Raw genomic sequence first — 23662 nt, 5'->3', positions numbered from 1 at the left:
CCTCGTCTCCTCTCCTCCCACCAACCCCAGTCCTGTGACTTATCCGTCTTCTCTCCTCAAACTGTATTCCGCCCACTCCTCGCTGCTTTCCACCCCGTTCCCCTCCTCTTCCAACTGTCCAGCTGTCAAATCACATCAAATAAAACACAGGCCAATGGTCCCTGAGTGCCAGATCACAGCTGTGTCTGCGTGTACTGAATGGGAGGGCATGTTTAAATGTACAGTGAACTCATGAGTGCCTGGGATCTGTGTGTGTGTGTGTGTGTGTGTGTGTGTGTGTGTGTGTGTGTGTGTGTGTGTGTGTGTGTGTGTGTGTGTGTGTGTGTGTGTGTGTGTGTGTGTGTGTGTGTGTGTGTGTGTGTGTGTGTGTGAGCCTGCTTAGCTCTGAATGGGAGGATGCTGTAACACAATACACACCAGAGTGCAGGGTGTGAATTTAATGAATGAATATGTGGAGCGTGCATCACTGCAGGATGTTTGTGGAGTGTGTATGAATGTGTGTGTTACCTGCGCCTGGTTTTCAATGAGATTGCACAGAAATACACCCCAATACCATTTTTTCCCACACATATACACATGGATTTCCACAATGGGAGTTTACAACAGGCCACGCAGTGTGAGTGTTGGATAGTGAAGAGTAAGCGGGGATAGTGTAAACATCAACGTGGCATGGCTGTTGTCAGGAAGCAGTGTGTGTGACATTGGGCTCAGGGCCAAACATGCGATGGTCCTTTAACATCCAACATCCCCGCCTCACATCTGCTCTGTACTCTTTCTTTCTCACACTAACACATTTCATTTTAACAACACCCAATCCATTCTCCAACAAGTGACTGGAGCTGTAAAATCCTATGTAACCTACCCAGTTTAGAAGTTAAATAACATATATCAACTCGTATACCGATGACAGTTGATTTAGTGTGTGAGACAGTTAGACATGTCAACTAAAGATGTCCATACTGTATGGTGCTATATACAGCAAATAATGGGTTTTATGTTTATAATATCTTTCATACATTTTACTGAACTTATGTAATGAACTTTTTTTCTCGTAAAATATTTTTATTTCAGTCTGGTTTCAAACAGACCAACATCGAGAACATATTGGACTTGCATTCATCAGGTGGCTACAAAAAGGACTCCATTTGAAAAATAACTACTGAATGTGTCAACAAAAGTTTGCAGATTCATCAGGTGACAATATGCCAATCTTGTGCTCTTATGCTGCCCCAAATCAGGCCAGAAAAATCAGGTAAGCAGGTTTAATGAATACGGTGTGATAAGTTTGAAATGAAATATATCTTTTTATACATTTTAATATATTATACCAAATCTTAGGTTGATTGGCTAAGATGTTTCCAGTTTTTTTTTTTTTATTAAGCAGTTGCTCACTCTTAATGAGCAAATACTCAGAATTAAAAACTGGCACAACCTCTTTGGTTAATTAATAAATGGTTTACACTTGTAACTTCTAAGTAGACATTTCAGACTGGCCCAACAACTTTCACAGCAGGAGAAAAGCAAAAATAGTTGGAGCCCCATATTCTAAAAATATACACATTGAATGGCTGTGCAAAAATTGCAAGTGCAGAACATTTGAGGTGAAGCCGTGTTTCAGTTTGAGAGATATGAGTCAAAGCAACAGTTGCAGGGTGTGAGGACTGTGTCAGAGGTTATCTGGCTGCTTTTAACGTTAAGTCAGACTCATAACGGCATATACCACACAAAAAACTCAACAGACCTTCGTGACACTACCAACAGGAGCTAAATGACTCTAACAACATCGCCAGGTGGCTAAAACGATCTTAGACCTGTTGTCTGCACAGTGTAGGATTTAGGAAAAGGATGAGAAAGAAGAAAAAAAAGGTCAGCGCTCGGTCATTTTTTTCCACTCAGCAATGTTTATGTCAACGGTTTAGCGCTGGGAGCAATGAAGAGAGGGCTCCAAAGGAGTGTGTCTCTGGCAACAAACATCAGCAAATCCCATCAAATCCTGACTCCCTCACACACACACACACACACACACACAAACACACACACACATGCACACTCAGGCCCCCTCCATCTCTCCAGAGACCAAACCAGAAGCTTGGGAAAAAGATGGCCGCCCTTTGGCCCCCTGTCTTGCCCCCTGCGTCCAGCTCAGGGAGGTGACGGAAGAAAGCTTGTGCCCCCCCAGCACCCCCACCCCACTCCCGTGGCGTGCGTCCCAGACCGCTATCATCAATCACTTTTGAGGACAAGAAGGGGCCAAAGTCAAACACAGGCAATGCACTAGAAGGAATGTTCCAGTTTAAAATAAAACACATATGAAAAAAATTAAAGAAAAAATAAAGGATTGAATAAGAAATATGCGCGGCATGTAGTTGTCCTCGGTAGAAAAGATAGGGGGGGGGGGGGGCATAGAGAAAACAAGGGAGAGGGGGTATCTGTTAAAGGCATTGCGCTCAGGGTCAACATCACCAACATCCCCCCCGCAGCTGTGTGTGTGTCTCTTCTAAAACTAAATGCTGAAGTTGATATGTGGGTGTCAACATAACAGCCACATGAAGTCGTTTGAGATGAGACTTTGTGTTAATGTTCATTTAAAGGTTATTATATTATGTTTACTCACAATTAACTGTTGATCATTATATATTCAAATGTGCATTATGAATAAAAATAAAGGTTATTTTTTAAAGATGTTAAATGTTAGATGTTACCATAGTGGAGGTCAGGCTGTCGGTGTGCATCTCTTACCTGTAGGACCCATATCGTGTCCGTTGGGCACCTCCTGCAGGGGGATATCCTGGATGTAAAGGGGCTGTGATGGGTGGTACTGGTGCTGGGGATGAACCACACCTGGGGGGTGGATCTGAAGGCCCACTGCCATCCCACCACTGTGCCTCTGCAACAAACAACACCAAGTATGCATAAGCCTTAAAGGTCTCCTATTATACTGTTTTCCATCAATATACTACAGGTCTCAGATATATACGAAACATGTCTCTGAAGTGTTTAGCTGGAAATACCCAACAGATCATTGAAGCATCCCATAAACCCCTCTGTTTCAGCCCTGTTTCAAAAGTGCTGATTCTCTGTCTGTTACTTTAGATGAAAATAAGGAGCCCCTCCCCAAGCCCCTCTGAGAGATATTTGGTTAAAAAGAACATAATGGGGCTCTAGGAGGAGATTCAGGTGATAAGGTGGGGGGGGGGCGGGGGGGGTTTATTAGCCAAAAAACCGTTATGACATCATAAAGTGGCCAAAATCTGATCAGCTCATTTTCAGACAGGTTTTTATATAAATGGATCAGGACAAAAAGTGAGCAAATCTTTTTCCTGAAATGTTCTGAATCTCTTTACACAGAGGGGACACATGTTGATGTATGAAAGACATGAAAAAGTGGACTTTGCATAATAGGTCCCCTTTAATAAACCAAAATAGATGCATAATACTGCTTGTTTGTTTAAATCAACATGCAGCTGAAGGGCAATTCTCCACAGCTCATAAGTCATAATAAGTTATATTGTTATTTTTGTTTGAATTCTTAAACTCGTATGCCATGAATGAATGAGAGTTATAGTATGCACATCTCTTAGCTCAATAAAAACAAATACAGGGTACATGTATAGTTACAGAGTATGTTATATGAGCTCAGTAAGTGCTTTTGACAGTAACTGATGGTGTCTTCCTAACTCTTACTTTAGTTATGACAAGTATCCAGCTCAACTTAAATCAAACATTTGAGCTTTGGATGGAATCCAAGCTATAAAATAAACTATTGCATGAAAAGCTTAAATAAAGTTAAATAAAGTTTAATCTAAATTCCAAGCACATCAATCATACTTGACAGTGCATGGGCTTGTGAAACATACCAGTGTTTTACTGCGCTGAAAATAAATCATTGTGTTTTTATGAAAGAAATGTTTAGTTTTGATCTCTTAACCAATGAAAAAAAGGCAGCGGGATGTATAGAAAAAGATTAAGCTAAAAACAACTGATCAAACTACCCAGTGGCTTTGACCGTCAGCGTAACCTTGGATTTCGAAAACATTGTTTTCCTGTACAGATAACCCTAGCTGCTAAATCTGACTCATTCAGTTTATCTTTTGCCGTGTTGATTTATCGTGCTTATCATAGAACTGTTCACGTAAGAGGTTGCACCAAAAGGGAAGTCTAAAGTCAGCACTTGACACAGGAGCAAGAAGGGATATGAACTTCTATGTGTATACAAGAGATAGCGGGGTAGAAGATAGCCACTCGGCCATTTTTAGCATTTCAAAGCCCTTATTTGACAACAAACTAAAAACTCAATAGATATTGTTGGACCTTTCTGTTTGATGAGAACAGGGGACTAACATTTTTCTCACAAGAGTCTAACTAGCTTTTTTAAACCATGTTTTAAGGGTTTAAATAAAGTCTTTGTTATATTCTTCACATTCACCATCAGCTTTTTTATTCATATTACGAGAGTTTCAAAGACAATTTTTTTTATAATTGTATTTGTTATTTGCAAAAAAGACATTAAAATATATGGTTCAGCTTGCCAAATATAGCCTACAATAAGATAGTGTTTGACTGTCATATTCTATACATCATAAGAAGAACTGACAGTCTGTCTGACAGAGTGACTGCCGATCAGATAAGCGACCCAGTTTAAGCACTGTGGCATTTATCAGTAGTCGGCCAGCTTTATGGATGGCAAACATGAGCAGATGATCTGGTCGGGTGGGGGGGGGGAGCAGTTTACGAGGTTCTCTTCAGATGTTTGCGTGGGACGCAGCCTTCTCCTATCAGTGCAGTAAGCAAGGGGGGGAAAGTTAGATAGGCGTGTAGGGAGCCAGATGGATGATTTATGGATTTGACTGATACAGATAAGAGTGAAGATAACATCAACACAATAATACTTTTTGATCAGTGCAAGTGCAAATAACTTTAAATGCAGAGATCAATCTGACATACGTCAAAGTATAAATAATATTTAACACAGTCTATAAACATTATTTTTTGATATGTAAACTGAACAAAAATATAAACGCAACACTTTTGTTTTTGCTCCCATTTTTCATGAGATGAACTCAAAGATCTAAAACATTTTCTACATACACAAAATAACAATTTCTCTCAAATATTGTTCACAAATCTGAAAAAATCTGTGATAGTGAGCACTTCTCCTTTGCCGAGATAATCCATCCCACCTCACAGGTGTGGCATATCAAGTTCCTGATTAGACAGCATGATTATTGCACAGGTGTGCCTTAGGCTGGCCACAATAAAAGGCCACTATGAAACGTGCAGTTTTGCTTTATTAGAGGGGTCTGGGGGGGTCCGAAAACCAGTCAGTATCTGGTGTGAAGGTTAGGATTAGGGTTAGGGTTAGGGTAATGTTGTGAATCGAGTGGCCCATGGTGGTGGTGGGGTTATGGTATGGGCAGGCGTATGGTATGGATGACAAACACAGGCCACTCGATTCACAACATTACCCTAACCCTAACCCTCACACCAGATACTGACTGGTTTTCGGACCCCCCCAGACCCCCCCTATATAGCAAAACTGCACGTTTCAGAGTGGCTTTTTATTGTGGCCAGCTTAAGGCACACCTGTGCAATAATCATGCTGTCTAATCAGCAACTTGATATGCCACATCTGTGAGGTGGGATGGATTATCTCGGCAAAGGAGAAGTGCTCACTATCACAGATTTTTTCCGATTTGTGAACAATATTTGAGAGAAATGGTTATTTTGTATTTATAGAAAATGTTTTAGATCTTTGAGTTTATCTCATGAAAAATGTGAGCAAAAACAAAAGTGTTGCGTTTATATTTTTGTTCAGTGTAGTTCCAGTCCACAAATAAACATTTACATTTTTGAAGACATATATCTGGCGTTTATTCATCTGTCACTCATTGTTATGTATTGATTTTATTGGCTTGCTTTTTTTGATGTTATTTGTTTATTTCTTTCTACCAGTAGTATGGGAAAAAAGCAAAGCACAGACACCAGCATGGTTCTTAACTCAGCTTACGCTAAGCAATTGTACATACAAATACAATGATTAGTATGGGAGCGTACAAAACAGACACGATATTTGAGAACTGAAAACACATTAAATAAAGAAGAAAAGTATGAACAGTTTTGCAATATGGGAAAATAAATCATTAAAAAAAATCAAGTAGAAACAACATGTTTATGAATGTGAATGGGAACTATTATGACATTTAATTTAGGATAATTCATTCATTGAAACATGTGTTTGGTTTCTCTGCACCTCTAGTGGTTCTTAGAAGGGATTGCACTGTCCACAGTCATTGGACAGATGTGATGTAATGCTCTTTTATGTTAAAAGGAAAAACACAGGTGTAATAAATAACAAAACCAAGAGGCTACTGTTTGAGGAGGATGCACAAGTCTGCTCCTTTAAAATAATCTTTATGGAACTGTTCTGTCTTTAATTTTCTGCCCTTTTACTTAAATTACACATTTATATATCTGCCATGAAAAAGTCCTAGGCTGACTGAAAATCACTTCATATTTATCATCTAGTATATATTCGTAAACCCGCTGCAATATGTTTGGTGTGGCATTATGAGGCATTACATACAAAACATAAATTAGTTTAAGTACCCGTTTCACATGTTATGATTGCTTGACCGTTTACGCAACACCAGTCGGTAATGACGCAACACAATGCTGATTCATAAATCCCTGAAATCTTAATGTACTACTTCCTTTGCGACTGGTGTACACTGCCCTGCTGAAGCTGTTCTGCTTATTTTACATGTACTATAGCCTAAATCTGTGTTATATGATTTCAAATATATCCTTTGCAGCCAAGCAGCTTCTAGTATTTTAACTGGCTGCTTGAAATCCCTATTTTCCCTTTACCGCTCTCTGCATACAATCTTTTTGAAACATATCAGACACAGTACATCACTAAAGTGTAAACATAACAAATAAAACACACCATGCCCTGCTGCTGTTTGCTGATAATTCATGTAAATTCAACAAAATAGAGCTACCGAGGTGATCCTGGTTCACCTTTTAGCCAAGTCTGCCCTGGTATACATAGTCTCAATTTCAAAGGCAAGCCCCACCACCTGAGCCAATTAGGATCCGGGGAGCTGTATCCTTCTCTCTATCAGGCCAGGGTGGGGTTGCCATTTGCATATAACCTCAGTCTCTTATCCTAATGTGCCGGCGCTCTGCATACAAATGGAGGCATTTATTTTGACGCTCCTTGGCCTTCACCCTTCAAATGCTCATCTGACAGGAATCCCAATGTTCCCGGCTAGCATCGTCTCTGACTCTGTCTTCAGCTCTCTCATTTGGAAAGCGTTAACAGCCTTGGTGTTCTTGCAAACAGACTGCTGCAAAGCGCTGTGCGGGTGGCTGAGAAAAGTGTTATTCATTGGGGATGGTCTGACTCCAATTTGATTTGTTAGTGGCAAGGTTGGAGGCCTACAGTTCTCAATATTTACAATATTACTCGCTAAAAAAGAAGTGCATCTTGCCGCAGGGTGGTTGTGCAACACAGAGGAGTTCATAAGGGCGATTTCACAGCCTCGTGTTGTTCAACAGCTCTGTTTCCTAACTTTTGATAACATGATAAAGAACAGCATGTACACATACAGGCACTATTAGCGCAACTCTGCTGGACTGCGCTCAACAGGAAACCTTCTCAGATAGACTGTGTTCCTGTGAGGTGATGGAATCCAGAGTTGCAAACGGTGCTCATCTGCTGCTGCACACATTCCAGCTAACACACACAAATGCTCATTCCCTCACACACTCCCGGCCGGCTGCGTGGCAGGTAGCTGAGGAAGCTTTAACACCGAGGTAATTTATGAGGGGGGGGGGGGCGGGTCTTACCATTGCGCCCAGACGGTCACAGGGGTGAAGGGCCGGGTAGGAAGAAACTGGATCCATGTAGTAACTCATGGTGGACGCTGCGGACAGGAGAAGCAGGGCCTGCTGAAGGGATCAACACGCAAACAGACGGGGCCGTGTGGAGTCCTCCTATCTATCACAAGCTGTTTACACTTGGTGTGCAAGATTGTGTGTGGTATACTATGTGGGTGTGTGTGTGTGTGTGTGTGTGTGTGTGTGTGTGTGTGTGTGTGTGTGTGTGTGTGTGTGTGTGTGTGTGTGTGTGTGTGTGTGTGTGTGTGTGTGTGTGTGTGTGTGTGTGTGTGTGTGTGTGTGTGTGTGTGTGTGTGTGTGTGTGTGTGTGTGTGTGTGTGAGAGAGAGAGAGAGAGGAAAGAGGGGCAAAAAAAGAAATAAAGGAAAGAGTGAGACATTTGAGCTGGGATTCAAGTGCATGTAACATCAGTTCCAAAGTTAGGACGGTTATGGGCTTTTTCCTAAAACAAGTAATCCCATCCAATCTTTATCTAATTTAGTTTAAATGGTTAAGGAGTATCATACGGTTTGTATTTATTTAGAATCAAATGCTGCACATTGTCTTTGTTAACTTAATCCATCTCTTCTCTATCACTCTCTTCTCCCCTGATCTGCCTCTTCCTCCTCCTCTCTCTCCTCCTCTTCTCTTTCGTCCTCTTCTCTTTCCTCTTCCTCTCCTTCCTCCCCTCCCACACACTTTGCTTATCACTTAACATTGTTGACTTGAAGCAGCATCAACAAAAGAGACTGGAAACTGAGCTGAGGGATTACATTAGAGGAGGAATGGTGTACATGGGCAGTGGCAGGTCCCATCCTCCTCACATTCATATGTTAAGCAATTTGGCATATTTAGTTTGAGGCAGCTGCTGACAGACTGAGACAAGATGTGCCACTGCTCAATGCTTACAGATGTTCATCAGCTCAAAAAGACTCAGATGCGCTTGTTTCAGAAAAAAAGTACCCATACAAAAAGTGAATAATATGCAAATCAGTTATGTCATTCCAATGCATGCACCACCTTTAAGCTTTACTTACATTTCATTGAATTGGCATGTAAAAACACATAAAAACCAATGCTAAATAAGAGTTAAGCATTCCTATTAACCCAACCTCTATTGTTGTATAGGTTATATAAATAGATACAATGTATGTTTTGAGAGATTTTTGAATGCAGTTAAAACCCACAAAGTGTAGGAAATAAGAGGAAAATGGCGAAAAGTTGTTTTTAAAAACATACAAAAATGTTCATGCAACTTTACTTTGCGTTTTGAGTGCTAATGCGACGTCACAATAATAAACCAAGATTAAAGAGCGCATCTTAATTAAGAAGACACGGTGCAAGAGAATTCCAATCGGGAGAAACAGAAACTTTAAAGCCCCACACACTTTCACCCTAATGCGTGAAAATGAGCTCCGACCACCGATGTAAGCTATCAGCTCTTGTGCAGTTAATATCGGTAATATAAAACTTTGCACTTACCGACTGCGGTGTGAGAAGTTTCCTGTGGAGTGGACGCGCGGGCAGCTGAGTGTGACAGCTGAGCGGTGGACTGCAGAGATGCTGTACCTGCTCGCAGCGAGTCCTACAGAGGAAGGAATATTATGCACACTTTTAGTCCCTCCCTCAATCGCACGGTGATCCTCTCCAAATTCTCTTCCCCTCTGTGTGTTGTCTTTGGACTTCACAGTACAGGTGTACACTTGTAGAGAGTCTGATGGTCAATTTAGTGTGACTTTCCCTGTCTATCCTGTGGGTGAATATTTATCCAATATCAAGTCAGGCTGGAAGTGCTTTAAAGTCCCTAAAACTGACTATCCCCAGATGTATAATCTCTCATCCATTCCTGTGGCTTATTTTCGTTGAAGCTAAATATGAATTACGTTTGTTTACTTGGTTGATTGTTTTCCTCTCACATAGTCGTCCTGGGAAAAATAGCAGGAAAGAGGCAGGAAAACATCACACAGAGAAGGGGGTGCGATGATAATGACAATGGCTGATCTTCCTGTCATGTTGTCATCTTAAAAAAACAAAAAACATCTGCATGTACAGTACTGTATGTGTGTCACCTATATGTGTCACATCAGCTAGAGGTTTGTTTTAAACACCATTTAGCCATTTTTAGACGTATGTTTTTCGGTGTACTCTATTGAAAATATGTTGCTACATTTCTCCTGCATTGTCCCTGCAATGGTGAATCTTTCAAATCTGGCATCAAACCAGGCTAAAAGAACCATTTGAAGACGTTTTGCCGTCAAATCAATTTGTTTCAGGTCTTGCCAGAGTGCACCTGAGAAGCATCTGCTTGTTGAATATTTATTTTCTGTACATCACTGACTATCATATCATCCTCCAGCTCGTTCCTGAGCCCGACCATCAGCCAGTGCATGTGGGACACTGATTAAAGCTGTAGCAGAACTGTTGACCAGTCTTCTGCGAAATGAGAAGTTTCTCCTGTAGGCCTACAACAAAATATCGACATCCACCTGCTCTGATTGAGGTTGGTGATAGTGAAGGATTTATCTATTTGCTTATTTATCGCTATATTTGTTTATTTTTTTCCATGCCGCGAGGTTGCAAGCTCTCCGCTGCATTGCAACCCAAGCGCAGTCCCCCGCTCCTTCTATCAGCTTAACACTCAACACTTGCGAGTCATCTGAAACACCTTGTGACTCCACGATAATTCCGTGACCCAAGTGCAGCATTTGTTTGAATTAGAAAGTGCACGGTTCAATCCACCTGACAGCCACTGCTCTTAACAGTACATCTTAAAAGTATTGTGGTAAGAAGGTGTGTGTGTGTGTGATAGTGAAGAGTTGAGGTTGAGGATGGGGGGGTCAAGTCCAAGGTAAGAGGCGTGAAGAATTACCATAAGGGGCTCAGTGGCAGGCAGCCTGCATTTTCTCAAGAGCTCGGCTGTATCCCTCTGCTTTTCTGTGGGCCTCAGAGCCCCGGGCCCCCAGGGGACACAGATGGGCAACACGTCGAGGGCAAAAGGCGAGGGGTATGACTTATTACCATGTGGAGAGAAAAGCACGGAGCCTTGGCCCTGCGATGGGACTAAAATTGAATGAAAGCGGGAATGAATGCGATCCAGATCTTCAGCCCGTGCCCCGCCAATGCTGTTTCAATTAGCTGGCTCACCAGTTCAAAGGCGAGGCTCCCGATGCACTTCTGCTCCGCATGAAGCCACTATCATCGTGTTGCCCCCTCGCCTTTCACCTCCCCATTATGATACCAGCTTTTTCCGATCAGAGCCTCTATCTATGCTCCGGTTTGTGCTCATGTTTTGCATTAAACAGATAGTGAACGCCCTGCCATCACCGGCAGTAAAAGCCATTAGTCAAAAGACCTGCAGGGGTTTATGGCCCTCAACATCATGCGCTTAGTAAAGTTTTACAGTGTTCTTGAATCTAGATCAGATTTTTATTAAACCAATGTGGGTCCATTTCCAACTGAATTTCCAACTAATTCAAATAATGTTCAAACAAAAAGTATCCTCTAAACTTCTATTTTAACATAAAGTACAGCCCTCAATGTCAAATTCCTCACCTACAACAAGGAGTTTGAGATCTTGACCATATAGTTAAACTCTAAAATGTGAAAGAAAGGTTCTCGTGACACGTTCATCCTTGAAAGATACAGTGTCTGGAGTCAAGTAGAGGTCATATAACTTATCATTACCATCTGTTCAGAAGTGACAATCTCACTATACTCTGCGGAACATCAACTGGAACATCTCTCAGAAAAAAAAAAGAAGATACATTGAGACATTAATTCAACAACCCAAATGTTTTGTATTTGAGACATCAGTAATCATAAATGGGACAGTCCTGCATCTCTCATATTTGGGATATTGATTGATTTCTGTCAACACCTAACCACACTGCTGTCTGTCTTCCACTGGTTTCCTGTGTTTTAGTGAGCAGCTCCAGACTGTGAATCCTTTTGTCTCATTTTCTCAATTTGGACCTTCCAAAGATAGCGCTGACAGGTGATATTAATGGTCTTTTATTAGCATCATTCTGATTGCTACAGATTTTTGGAAGAAAGAAAGAGCAAGAGATAGAACAAAAAAAGAAAAGAGAGGGAGAATATGGAAGTCCTCCGCCCACCGCTTCTCACAGGAGATCGCCTCTCTCTTTGATAGCCTGCCCGAATCTGTTCCCCCCATAGAAACTGCCCTGCAGATGTTGTTGCTGTATGCTGACTACAAAGAAGGAGCCCTTTATGAGAAGAACATCTATTTTGGGCCTCAGTGTTTCCTAGCTGTGGCGCTCAGTGAGAGACGCACAAGCTTAATCTATGTGCCGCTGAAAACTGTTTTATTCCCTGCCCGTGATATTTTTAGATTAAAGACAAGTCCTAATGAATAAAGTGAGGATGTCATATTTTATGACAGTATCAATATGCCATCACCACAGTGGGCTTGGCCCTCAAAAAGCCTGCGTTGCTATTGGCATCGGCTGAGAGAAAGGGGGGAATATGGGGCAGGAACCTCAGTGAAATAAAGAACATGGAGAGGCCTTTGTGTCAAGTCTGACTATATTCATTTAGAAGTGGTTGAGACTCTCACCCTCACCCCACAGAACCGTGACTTTGTTGCACTGTTGACTGTGAGGCAAAGGTCTTGGGGGCAATATTAGCTTTTGATATTATCTTTAATTAAAGCAGCAATCCCTCAGCCAAGTTGTCCAAACAGTCCTAAATAGGCCCTGTAAGTCAGACAAACATCCTCAATATTTGATGGGTCGAGAGTGAGCACTATAGCCTCCAGATGGCCTGTGTTTCTCAAGCGTTTCACAAGGGATGGTACGGGACAGCAATCTTCTGTTCCGAGTGCTCCTCTTGACAGAACGAGTTCCTCCGAACCACACGCTGAGTTGTTGGATTTCTGCCTAGGTCGCTGTCTTTCTTTTCTTTTCTCTGTCTGTGGGTTTATCTGTAGGCTCTGTGTGCGCATATAGTGTAGCCTTTGTAAGTAAATGTTGAGTTTAATTAACAGCCTGCCCATGACCAACTGATTTAGGCTATTGAAACCAACACTTCACATTTAGCTTTTGATGCAAAAAGCCAACACAATACACCAAGATCAGGGAATTTATTTCTTTCTTCAAAGACTGAGAGAACAAGGGTTCTCTTTAAACCATCTTAAATAAGTGTAACAATGTTGCTTGGCAAAATAACGCCTTTACAGTATGCTGATCTTTTATGAGGGAAAAAAGTATTGTGTGTAGTTAGATAAAAGGAAAAATCAGGACTAGGAGGGAGGGAGAGAACGAGATGCTGAGTCCAACATGCCCCGGTTGATAAGCTTCTGGACTGGTGCCAGAATACTCCCACCCGACACACACACACAAACACCAGTGGCCAGCTTGACCTCTCTTCCACACACACACACACACACACACACACACACACACACACACACACACACACACACACACACACACACACACACACACACACACACAGCTCACTATTCCTCTTCATTAGCGTTCCAGAACGAGATGCTTGTCATGTAATTAGCAGAGGAGGTTCTCTGAATGCCTGTGTAACACACGCTCTCATTAGAGGAGTGAGAGAGGAGAGGTGCAGGCCGGGGAGGCAACTAGAGGGAGAGCAATCAGTGAGAAAGATTTGGGGAGAGATAGACAGGGGGACAGAGGGAGCATGCCAGAAAGAAGTGTTGATAGCACCAAGAGAAATGGAAACTGACACGATGAGGGGCGAGACTTTTTGACTTGAGTGAGTAAACTACTAACAACCACTTGGTGTGGACGAAATAATAAGGATTAAGTCAATTAGCCATTCATTTGTGTTAATAAAATCAGCAACATGTATTTAAATCAATTTCTGCTTAGCCTTCCTGAAGAGTCTTATTAAATTATATAAAACTTTTTTTTAAAGCTGTCGGGCGGCCATGAAAACCGCCCAGTAGGACCAACTAATATCTCTCTAGCAGCTCTGCTTACACTCAAAATATGTAATCCTGAAATAATTCATCCATATTCCGAACCCTAACTTTAGATTAGTTATCTAAATCGGTCAGCAAAATATGGAATCACCCAAGGTAGTAGACACAAGTCAATGCTTTACCTTTTACCAAAACCCTAGACTTCAAAAGCAATCAGGAAACACAGGTTTGTTTACTGAGAGGCAGAGACACGTTTCAAAATAAGGTCGTTTTTATTCATTGTAATCAAAACAGAGGAAACTCGTGACATGTTGCTGCAAGAAATATTCAGTTAAAATTATCTTTATTACAGAATGTAATGTATGTGTAGAAAAATAAATAAAAAGGTGTGGCAGTAAAAGGGCTGGCAGGCTACGTTGAGTGAAACTAGGGTGCTACCAAATACTCACCAGGTGCAGTCAAACCAAACCACACACAGCAAACGGGTCACTCACTCCCCAGTGCTCTTCACCACAGCAAACTGAGGCTAAAGGCCAATAACTAAAAAGGCGAAACAGGTATACACACAAACAAACTGAGCAAAAGCTATAAGACCAATGCAAAATAAGCACAACTAATTAATACAATCAAAACACAAACAAAAACACAACAAAATAGCAAAGACAATATATTAAAGGCCAAAACAGCAGCAGGTAAACCTGAAAACAAGTAAAATGTAGATTACAAATGGCTCACCATGCGGCATACAAACAATTTGTGTTCTGGCCCTACAGTACTTACCACAGGAATGAGGTTTCAGCAAACTACTGATGTGCAGGACGATAGGTGGCTAGACACAATGTAAGTGAGCACAACAAGCAGAAAAAGAGATACATTTATCAATCTAGTGAGATAGGCAGCCTACCTGTACCACCGACCACGACATACAGAGCTAAAGGGAAGAACAAAAGGCCAGGTGCCTGACATACACTGCTCTAATGAGGGGAGTGGTTGGGGGAGGAGTGAGGCCAAGAGCATTACCAACAACATCTGCAACATAGAATAAATAGATCAAAACGTAAAAATACAACAAATAAAAAAGTGCAATACAATAGTGCATTAGACACATGGTTCAAGTAAGTTGCAGAAATAAGAAAACTATGTAGATAAATATACATACATACAATTGAGTATACAATTAAATAATGTTGAATAGAATAATCGTATACTTTAATACTATATAGAATTCCTTCAATCAATCAATCAATCAATCAATCAATCAATCAATCAATCAATCAATCAATGTTTATTTATATAGCCCAATATGTTACATTTGTCTCAGTGCACAGTTTGTACAGAATATCAATATGACAATACGACACCCTCTGTCCTTGGACCCTCACATCGTACAAGGAACAACTGGGGGAAAATGGGAGAAACCTCAGGGAGAGCAACAGAGGAGGGATCCCTCTCCCAGATCGGACAGACGTGCAATAGATGTCGTGTGTAAATTGGAAAGATAATACATTTCACTAACTTCATAGTCATTGCATCAGTTACGATGGTTTTGAAAATAAACAATCCTGACAGAGCATTTCACACACATACATTTTGGTGGCACAAACCTTTTATATACAGAACCAGGAATGATTTGAGTTTGTCAATCTGATTTCACACTATGTGAGACATAATTAAGGTCACGGTTGTGCCACAGTGTTTCAGTATTTCCCTGGTCACTTGTTGTGAGAAAGAGGTATCATTAGTTCCACTACATCCGTGTTGTGTTCACACTGATAACAACATCAACGCGCTGGTAGACCTGTCGGCTTTGTTCAGGTCGTACGGCCGGTGATGAGGTGTGTGGTTCAGGCAGCAGAGGAGGCCTTATCAGCGCGATGAGAGGGAAGAAGGAGCTGCTTGTCAGTGACTGCTTTCAACTGAGTCTGTGTAGTGTCCTGTGTCTGGTCTCCTTCACTACTGTTTCAACATCCCCTCTCTACCACCAGGCATGGGTCATTACAACAATTGGTTATATATACTTTGTTTTATCAACCCAGGTGACAAGTAAGTAGTTAATAGTACATTTAATAGTACATTTCTTTAATATAGTTTTTTTTTTCTTTGACACACACCCATTAAAAATGTCTGGCTAAAAGATCACATACATGCATCTCTTTCTCAAAGATCTAGACCATTTTTAAATAATGTTTGCAGATCACCATGTTTCTTTAGACAGGATGATTGTTTACTTTCTCTCAGCTTCTGAAACAAGCATGTTTTTTGTGATAAAAGGAGAAAATAAGAACAAGGATTTAAAAGTGACATCAATATCAATATTTAAAAAAAAAATGTAATGTAGAAAAACATATTTTTCCTTTATTAACATATGTACATGCTTACATGCTGTTACAATCATAGCTGAATCTACCTGTGTGTTTTCTCACTTTCACCTCAGTCTAAGTCCACCTAGATTCTGATTGGTTGGCTCAATCACATGTAAACCAGGAACAAGGAAGTGCTCTGGTTGTGAATCTAATCAAGCATGGAGCCCACTCAAGAAAGTTATCCCTTCTCAATCCTGCTGTTTTCTCTCATTAGGAGGAACATATCATAGCCATGCATCATACAATCATACTCTTGCAGAGGATATATGTTAGGATCAAAACTAGGGTAACCTATCTTGGATATATCTCTCATAAACAAATAAAGTTACACAACTAACAAGTGGCATTTAACTATTGAGAAAGGGTTCCTGTGGGGCCTATACCTGGAGTTATGGTAAGTGGCCTATTGGTGACCAGAACTACAGATGTGTGCTTAAGATGATTGACATACCGTTTTTACTGCTGGTTGTGTGCAGTTTATAAAGGCTGACTGATGTTTCTTGCTCAACTGTGCAACATAGTCTTCAGTAAAAACATGGATGAGCTGCTAGCTAGCTGATCTGAGGAAAGTGATTGAGAGCACAAATGTGGCCTAGGTAGGCTACGGTTTTTGGGTCAGGAGTACATCTCTTTTTAAATATGTATATACAGAGTTCTGTAGAAGATATCAAGTAAGTATGTTATTCTGAATTGAGTTATACATGTGCCGATCTAAATTTGAAAAAAACACACAAATCTTTGCACAACCTCTAGCGTTGGCGCTATATGAACCATTTACTTAGAGGAACACATTGAGGCTTTCAATGGAGCCATCAGAGCCAAAGTATTGAGTTTGACATTCAGACATTAGTAGGTTGAGGAGAAATCATAGCTAACTGTCCAAAATGTAGAGTGTGTGAAGAAATAGTTGCTTAGGGTTGCCTAAAGTTCTTTGCAGCCATCCCATGAATGTTTGACTGTAGGGTTGGGTCCAAGCAGGCAATAAAGCCTCCTAGTGCATTGTGGTCGATGTTGGGAAAGTCTTCGAGCAGAACATGAGTGAAGTCTTTCTTTCTACACATTCAATCTTTCACCTGTTTTACAAGAGCGATTATTCACTTAAGTTTTGGGATGGCAGGGAGTAATTTGGCGCAAAATCTACTCAGAGTAAATCCCACACTAAATCACAGTCTCTCTGGGTTTAAAGAGGGAGGCTATCCCAATAGAATTACGCATCCTCGGCTAGTGAAGTGGGAGGATGGAAGCCATTACTGTAGATATGTTCTGCTTCAGGTCATAGACTCCAACATCAAATTGTCGAGACAAACTTGTTCCTTATTCTTTAAAAGAAAGTGGACGATCGATTTTCAGGGCCTGAAGACCATACTGGGGGCTAAATGAGGAACACTGGCCTTTTTAGCGTGTGCTAACATCTGCTGTTGTGTGGGAATAGGCTGCAGCTATATTGTGTAAGAGAATTCAGAATCTGCATCATAACTAGTAACTGCAACAAATTGCTTTCCCAAGGATAGAAAAATAGTACTTCCATAATACTTTTTACTAAGTGAAAACTACTGTGACTACTTACTCCCTATTTCCACTTTCACTATCCTCCCTATCTTCCTAGTCACTCTCTCATACATATGCAGCCAGGAAATCTCTGTCCAATCTCTCATCACCACTGTCTGTTTCTTTGTTTCCCTCCAACTTTTCACTCCCAGTCTCATGCGCTGATTCCCATTTCCAACCACCAGCCGCCCCCACTCACCCACACCATACTCACCCCCTACTCCCACCTCTTACTGTGCAGAAACAGGGGCTATTTTTAGAGCCCCATTGATGGTTTAAGGATGTTAAGTCCATAGTGTGCCATGGATTTTCAGAGAGGAAACAGGCTGTTTCTCTTGTTGCCCCCTAACCTCCATTTCATTTCCTTCTCTGCATCCTCTCCTTCCTTCTCAGTAAACCTCTCTTCAAAACCCCCTTACACACTTTCTATTTCTCCTATACCCGAGCCTCAGCTTGTCTCTAACCACCCGATTGTCAACACCACCACCACTCACACCTCACACCTACACATTTCTCTCTCATTCTTGTCTTCTTTCTCTCTCTTCCTATCAGTGAGATGTTTCTCTTCCTCTACTTGCAATCTGGGCCTGTCATCATTCAGACTGTTACCCAATCTGCTGTATGTCTATGGATGGAAGATTTTTCAGTAGAGAACCTCAGAGTTCTGTGCTACCAAGCCGTCCTTTGTACAGCTTGTGTTTGTGATGTATGGATCAATACAAAAAAAATCAATCTAACTCTTGTTTTGTACAATTGTCACTTGAATTTGTTTTGGTTTTTTTATTGTAGGGGATTTTAACTTATAATTAGCTTTCTTCATATTTCCTTTAACTTGTCATAACTAGAGGTATGGGAGAAAATGATGCTGTAACGTGTAGCTAATGGTGCTAGTTATCAGAATTGTTTATCTCAAAGGTTTGTAACTCCTTTAGAATAGTTTTGAGCACAAGCCTGACATGCCTTACTCGTTTCACAGCTCAACTCTGCCCTCTATCACTGGACCTCTGTATTGCAGACACAGCACATTATAAACATCATCTTTACCAGTATCATGACACAAGTTAAGAATAAATGTCTCTTTAGCTTTGAATAGAAATCTCTCATATTAAATGTTGATATTTATTTTTTCTGTACATTTAATCAATTTCTGTCTCTTTTGCTTAAGGGAAACAAAAATCTATACAGCTACTTTTTTTCTCAAAACACTACCTGAACATGTTGAGAGCTGGCACGGCCACCTACTAGCTTCTGTGCGTCTATCCAGCCATCTCAAATAGCCCTCACCATATGTTAACACTTTACTCCCCAAATACCCACGATGACAGCGTCGCTCTGTCTCTTTAAGACCCGGCGTGGAATGCTGTGGTTTTGCCTAGGCGTTTGGGGTAGTGCCCTCACCCACACAAAAACACAACCCTAAAAGTGACTGTGACTCACTCTCCTCCCTGTCCCCTTTCCTCCTTCATTCTCAGATGCCTCCTTCTCCCTCCCTCGCCCCTGTGTGAGGATGATTTTTTGTGTGGTTTTGCTTTGCGGCCTGTACTTTCATTCAAAAGTGTAAGAAACAATGTCCTGCCCTGATCTAGCTGGCACTCTGTCAGAGCACTGCAGCGTCTGTTTCCTGTTACACTTGTTTGTTTGTGCCACAGGTGAAAAGGGAGGTTGCCATTGTTGTCTTTGGACTGAATAATCCCACATGGTATATGGAAGAGTAAAACATTCCTTATATCATCTTGTAGATATTTGCACACATTGGGTTCATTTTTGATACAACGAATGTAAAAGTTTCTTTATGATTAATGCAAACATATTTTCTTTGGAACATTTTTTTTTTTACTTGTAACCTAAAAATGTATTTGAATAATGAATCAACTCATTTGCAGTAATCCGTTAATAGTCACTGATGGTTTATAATGTATCCCATTCTGAACAAAGAGGTACTAAAGTGCTCAATGAGCTGCTTCTAGCTTGAGCCAGAGAGCCCTCCAGTGGTTGCAGTTGGCAGTAGCTTTCCCCATGAATAGGATCAATAGACGAGCTCCCTTTATTAGATCCAGATTTGACCGTCTGAAGGCACAGATGAATGATTTTTGTAGTCTGGTGAGCAGCCCACATCGAGTTCAGCCTGTCAGACATGTCTGGGGGGACGTGGGGGAGGAAAGAGAGACGCGGGCCTCAAAAGCCTTGAGAATGCGGGACAGGGGTAAACCCTAAACCTGAGAGCTCAGCCCGGGCTAGCAGCCTTCCAGGGAACAACACTTTTCTTATTGAGCCAGCGGGCCAGACCCAAATGAGAGGTGACAGCATATTCATTTCACTCCATGTTTTTCTTTAAGGGCTTTTTAAAATGCTGCTGAATGATGAGCGGTCAGTGGATTTATAGTTCAGGGGATGATTTAGGCTTTCTAAATGGCACTGCCTTCCTCCTGCTCCTGCTCGCCCTGCTTTTTTCCACAGAAGCAGTCATTTTCAGAGGCTTTATTTCAGCCTTACTGTATGTTGTTAAGGCAGGGATGACTCTCCCTGGCAACCCAGATTGATTTAAAATGTAAAGCAAGCACCTTGTTTCCCATGCCCAGTCTGGAGTAAGAGGCAGGGTGTGTCCACATTTACAGCTGAATTGACACAAGATAAGTAGTCTGGGAAATCCATGTCTACACCCTCAGAAAAATGGAGATACACAGTATTTTGTGGTGTGTAAAAAAACATATTACACTGTAGATGCATAAAGCAAAGACACGCCAGACGCTGACCTAAATACACCCTCTTTTCTTTTGATTAGGTGCATACCAGAACATATCATAATGCAATAATAACATGCATTTTGTCTCGACACCACATGTCCTTCCACAAAAATCCACTCTCCCAAGCTCTCATCTCAGCGCAACCCCCAGGGGCAAGAATACCGAGACTGAACATATGAGGTCACATGGCGGACCTATCAGGGGTTGGCTCTGGACCTGATGAGTGGCAACACATCAGGAGGCATTGGGAGGTCGTTAATTTATAGGGATGCTATTACCTTCATAAATGCTTGCCTCATAAAATGACTGGCTTGCTTTAATTTAATACTTCCCGTTGCTAATTATCACCGCACACACTATGGGCTGCAGTCTGCGCTCTGTGTGAGACATTTTAGGAGTTTTGATAAGTTTATTTGAATCTTGTTCTTGGGTAATGTGTTGTTAATTTGGGAATAGCATTTCAAATCCTTTCCACATGACAAAAGAAGCAGTAGCCATTGAAGTTTGTGTCAAGAGAGGTGTTTAAGTTGATGTGATACATATTTTCTTTTTCTCGATTATGTTTAATTAAACCCTAATTCAATAGAAGTATAAATAACTTCCACTGTTTTGAGCTTCTTTTATGAGAGATATTTTAAACGGTCAGGCGGTGTGAGAGTTTTGATACGTTTTTTTTTATTCTGTTGTTAGGTAAAGTCTTGTACATTTGGGAATATCATCACAAATCTTTCCAAATCTTTTTCATATGACAAAAGATTCCATTCCAATTTGTGTCAAGAGAGGTGTCAAAGTTGTTGAAATACATCTCCTCTCTCCTTTTTCTTTAGGGTAAATCTTACAAACTGTAATGCAGTAGAACTATAAAGAACTTCTACTCTTTTGAAGAACCCTGAGCTTGTGCTCTGTGTTAGATGTTTCAAACGGACAAGCGGGTAAGAGTTTTGATTTGTATTTTGGTTGGTGGATAATATCTTGTACATTTGGGCAAACTAAATATTTTCCTTGTGAGAGAAGAAGCTTTCCTGTAAAATATGTGTCAAAGTTATGGGAGTCATTCTCTTCTTTTCTGTCTCTCGATTACATCTCTCAAACTCTAATGTAATAACAAAAAATCATGCGAATATTAAGAACTTCCACTCTCTTGAACATAAGCTTACATGCTGCTCCATATCTGGCCTGGATGCTTGTAAGAAAAATATTTGATACTCTGCCCTGCCTTCCATGGTGCCACACTGCCATTTTCTCTTTCCCCACGGAGCAAAAAAAAAAGTGGGACCAGTCTCCATCTCCAGATCATCTCTCAGTAGCCCCTTTAACTAAATAAATAACTCATTACAGTTCAGAGTAAGGAGCTTCATTTACTCGAGGAGATGTAATCGCTGATGTAGCCCGCATCATCTCAAATACAAGTGTTTTTGGTAGAATCCCAGGAGAAGGAGCTCTGAAATGTTAAGTGAGGAAAGACTGGCTGTGGAGTGTATACATGAAACTGTTGATGGTAGATTGTTTGGTTTCCCCTGCACAGTAGGATTTAAGTTTGCAATAAAAGTGCATATGGAGATTTTGTTTTCAACTATATCAAAGCGAATGTATGCTAAATAATTAGGGAAGGGAAACTGAAGGGACTTTTGTGTGAGCAGTCCACAAGAGGCACAATCACCCCAGCCACATTCCACATTTAATGTCAATACCATGGCAGAAAACAAGAAGTCATGGATGGTGCAAGGCTTGATGAAACAACCAGACAGAGGACCCGAGGCACTTTGCAAAAAAAAAAGAAAAAATAACATTTTTTTTCTTCAGCTCCTTAAAGAAACCCAAGAAAGAGTGTGGCCACATAGGACAAAGAGGACAGTGTCAGAAACTTTAGACGGTTACAGTAGATCAATTCAGCAACCTCTGACAAGTGAAAAAGCACTATACCATTATGCTTGCTTTTGCCATTTAAGTTTAGATAAATGCTAATGATTAACCTCAAATAGTAAATAGCTTTTAATACGTGTGTCTACAGCTTGGATTGGTTCTCATTTCTAAAAACAGTATTTTTCAGTTTTATGGAATTTGACTTATTTCGCAATGCTAACAGATAACAACCTATGTCCCTTTATTCTAATTTGAATCCACTGAAATGGGATTTAACTTAATCTGTGATGTTTAGTTCATCAAAAGTTGTTTTAGGTTCAATTGGGACCCTTTACTTTGTCTGCTGTCCCATATAAACATGTCTCTCCTTTTATTAATGTTACCATTAATATCAGCTTTCAGACCACAACATATGCATTTTATTTTATTTTTTACTTGTGAATGTAATAGTTGCTGTTCAAATGTGTTAGAAAACTTCTCCTACTGTATCCTGAGGAAGGCAACACAGCAGGCGCATGAATGCCATTTTTCAGTAAAACGGATGTTGGGATTTCCGTCCATTGTTTTGTTCTGGGAACATTATTATCAGTGTTGTTGTTTTTAATCATTGCATTAGGAAGCGGTGCCAGAAACAGACGGTCTAGCCGGTGATGAAAGACGAACTTTTTACCAGATGACCGCCAACACTGTAAAAAATCAGAAAAGTCAGTCAGTGTAATGTTTCGTTTTAGGATTGCAGTGTTTTTATAAGTTATTGTTTTATATAAAGCAGTGTCATTAGTCTTTAAAACGTTTCCAGACTTTTTGTCACGTCATTACCTCACGAAAAATGCACCTTTTTTATGATGGAAGCTTGTTACAATGAGCACATGAAATAAGTCTTAAACCCCACATCTCACACTCATTTTTTGCATTATTAAAGGCCCTCTAATGCACTCCAGGAAGGCGAGTTCTTGGTTGCACTTTGGTTGCTCCGCGTGAAATATGGCGACCTTGATGAGGCTATAAAATGCCATGGTTGGGTGACTTTCCTCGCCGTGAATTGCCCCACATCCTTTGGGGGACTCCTGGTCTAAGATGAGGGCAGCAATGTGAAGGAAATGAAGTTAGTGAACTGAGTGGGGTCAACTGAGCAGGAAGAGTAAAGGCACTGCAGAGGAACTGCTGCTGGTTGTATTCCTACGGGAACTGTCAGCATGAGGACAGACAGGAACATGAATGAATATCTAGAAAATCCTGAGTGGATGCTGCTGATGGCTGATTATTACATTACATTTTACTGAATCAAGATGAATGAATGAATCGTAGGCCTATGCCTTAATTAATGTTTTTGTTTGCAGAGAGGTG

The 23662-nt window shown here is 40.9% G+C and overlaps 1 protein-coding gene across 2 annotated transcripts in view; it reads right to left on the bottom strand.

Moving 5' to 3' along the window:
* ets1 (v-ets avian erythroblastosis virus E26 oncogene homolog 1) overlaps positions 1 to 9485 on the bottom strand; it is a 37864-nt gene extending 28379 nt beyond the window's left edge. Inside the window, exons 1-3 of one of the 2 annotated variants that reach the window (XM_079674732.1) lie at positions 9363 to 9485; positions 7852 to 8049; positions 2740 to 2887 (exon numbers count right to left, since the gene is read on the bottom strand). In XM_079674732.1, the coding sequence (XP_079530858.1) occupies positions 2740 to 2887; positions 7852 to 7920 (217 nt within the window). In that variant the 5' untranslated portion in view covers positions 7921 to 8049; positions 9363 to 9485. The remainder of the gene's footprint in view (positions 1 to 2739; positions 2888 to 7851; positions 8050 to 9362) is intronic. The other variant, XM_079674731.1, reaches the window with a different exon arrangement.
* Positions 9486 to 23662: the final 14177 nt, after the last annotated feature.

Source organism: Notothenia rossii (assembly GCF_949606895.1).
Source record: "Notothenia rossii genome assembly, chromosome: 4".
NCBI classification, from domain to species: Eukaryota; Metazoa; Chordata; class Actinopteri; order Perciformes; family Nototheniidae; genus Notothenia; species Notothenia rossii.
The sequence above is the reverse complement of the archived record's forward strand: the minus strand, read 5'-3'. Positions and strand labels throughout refer to the sequence as shown.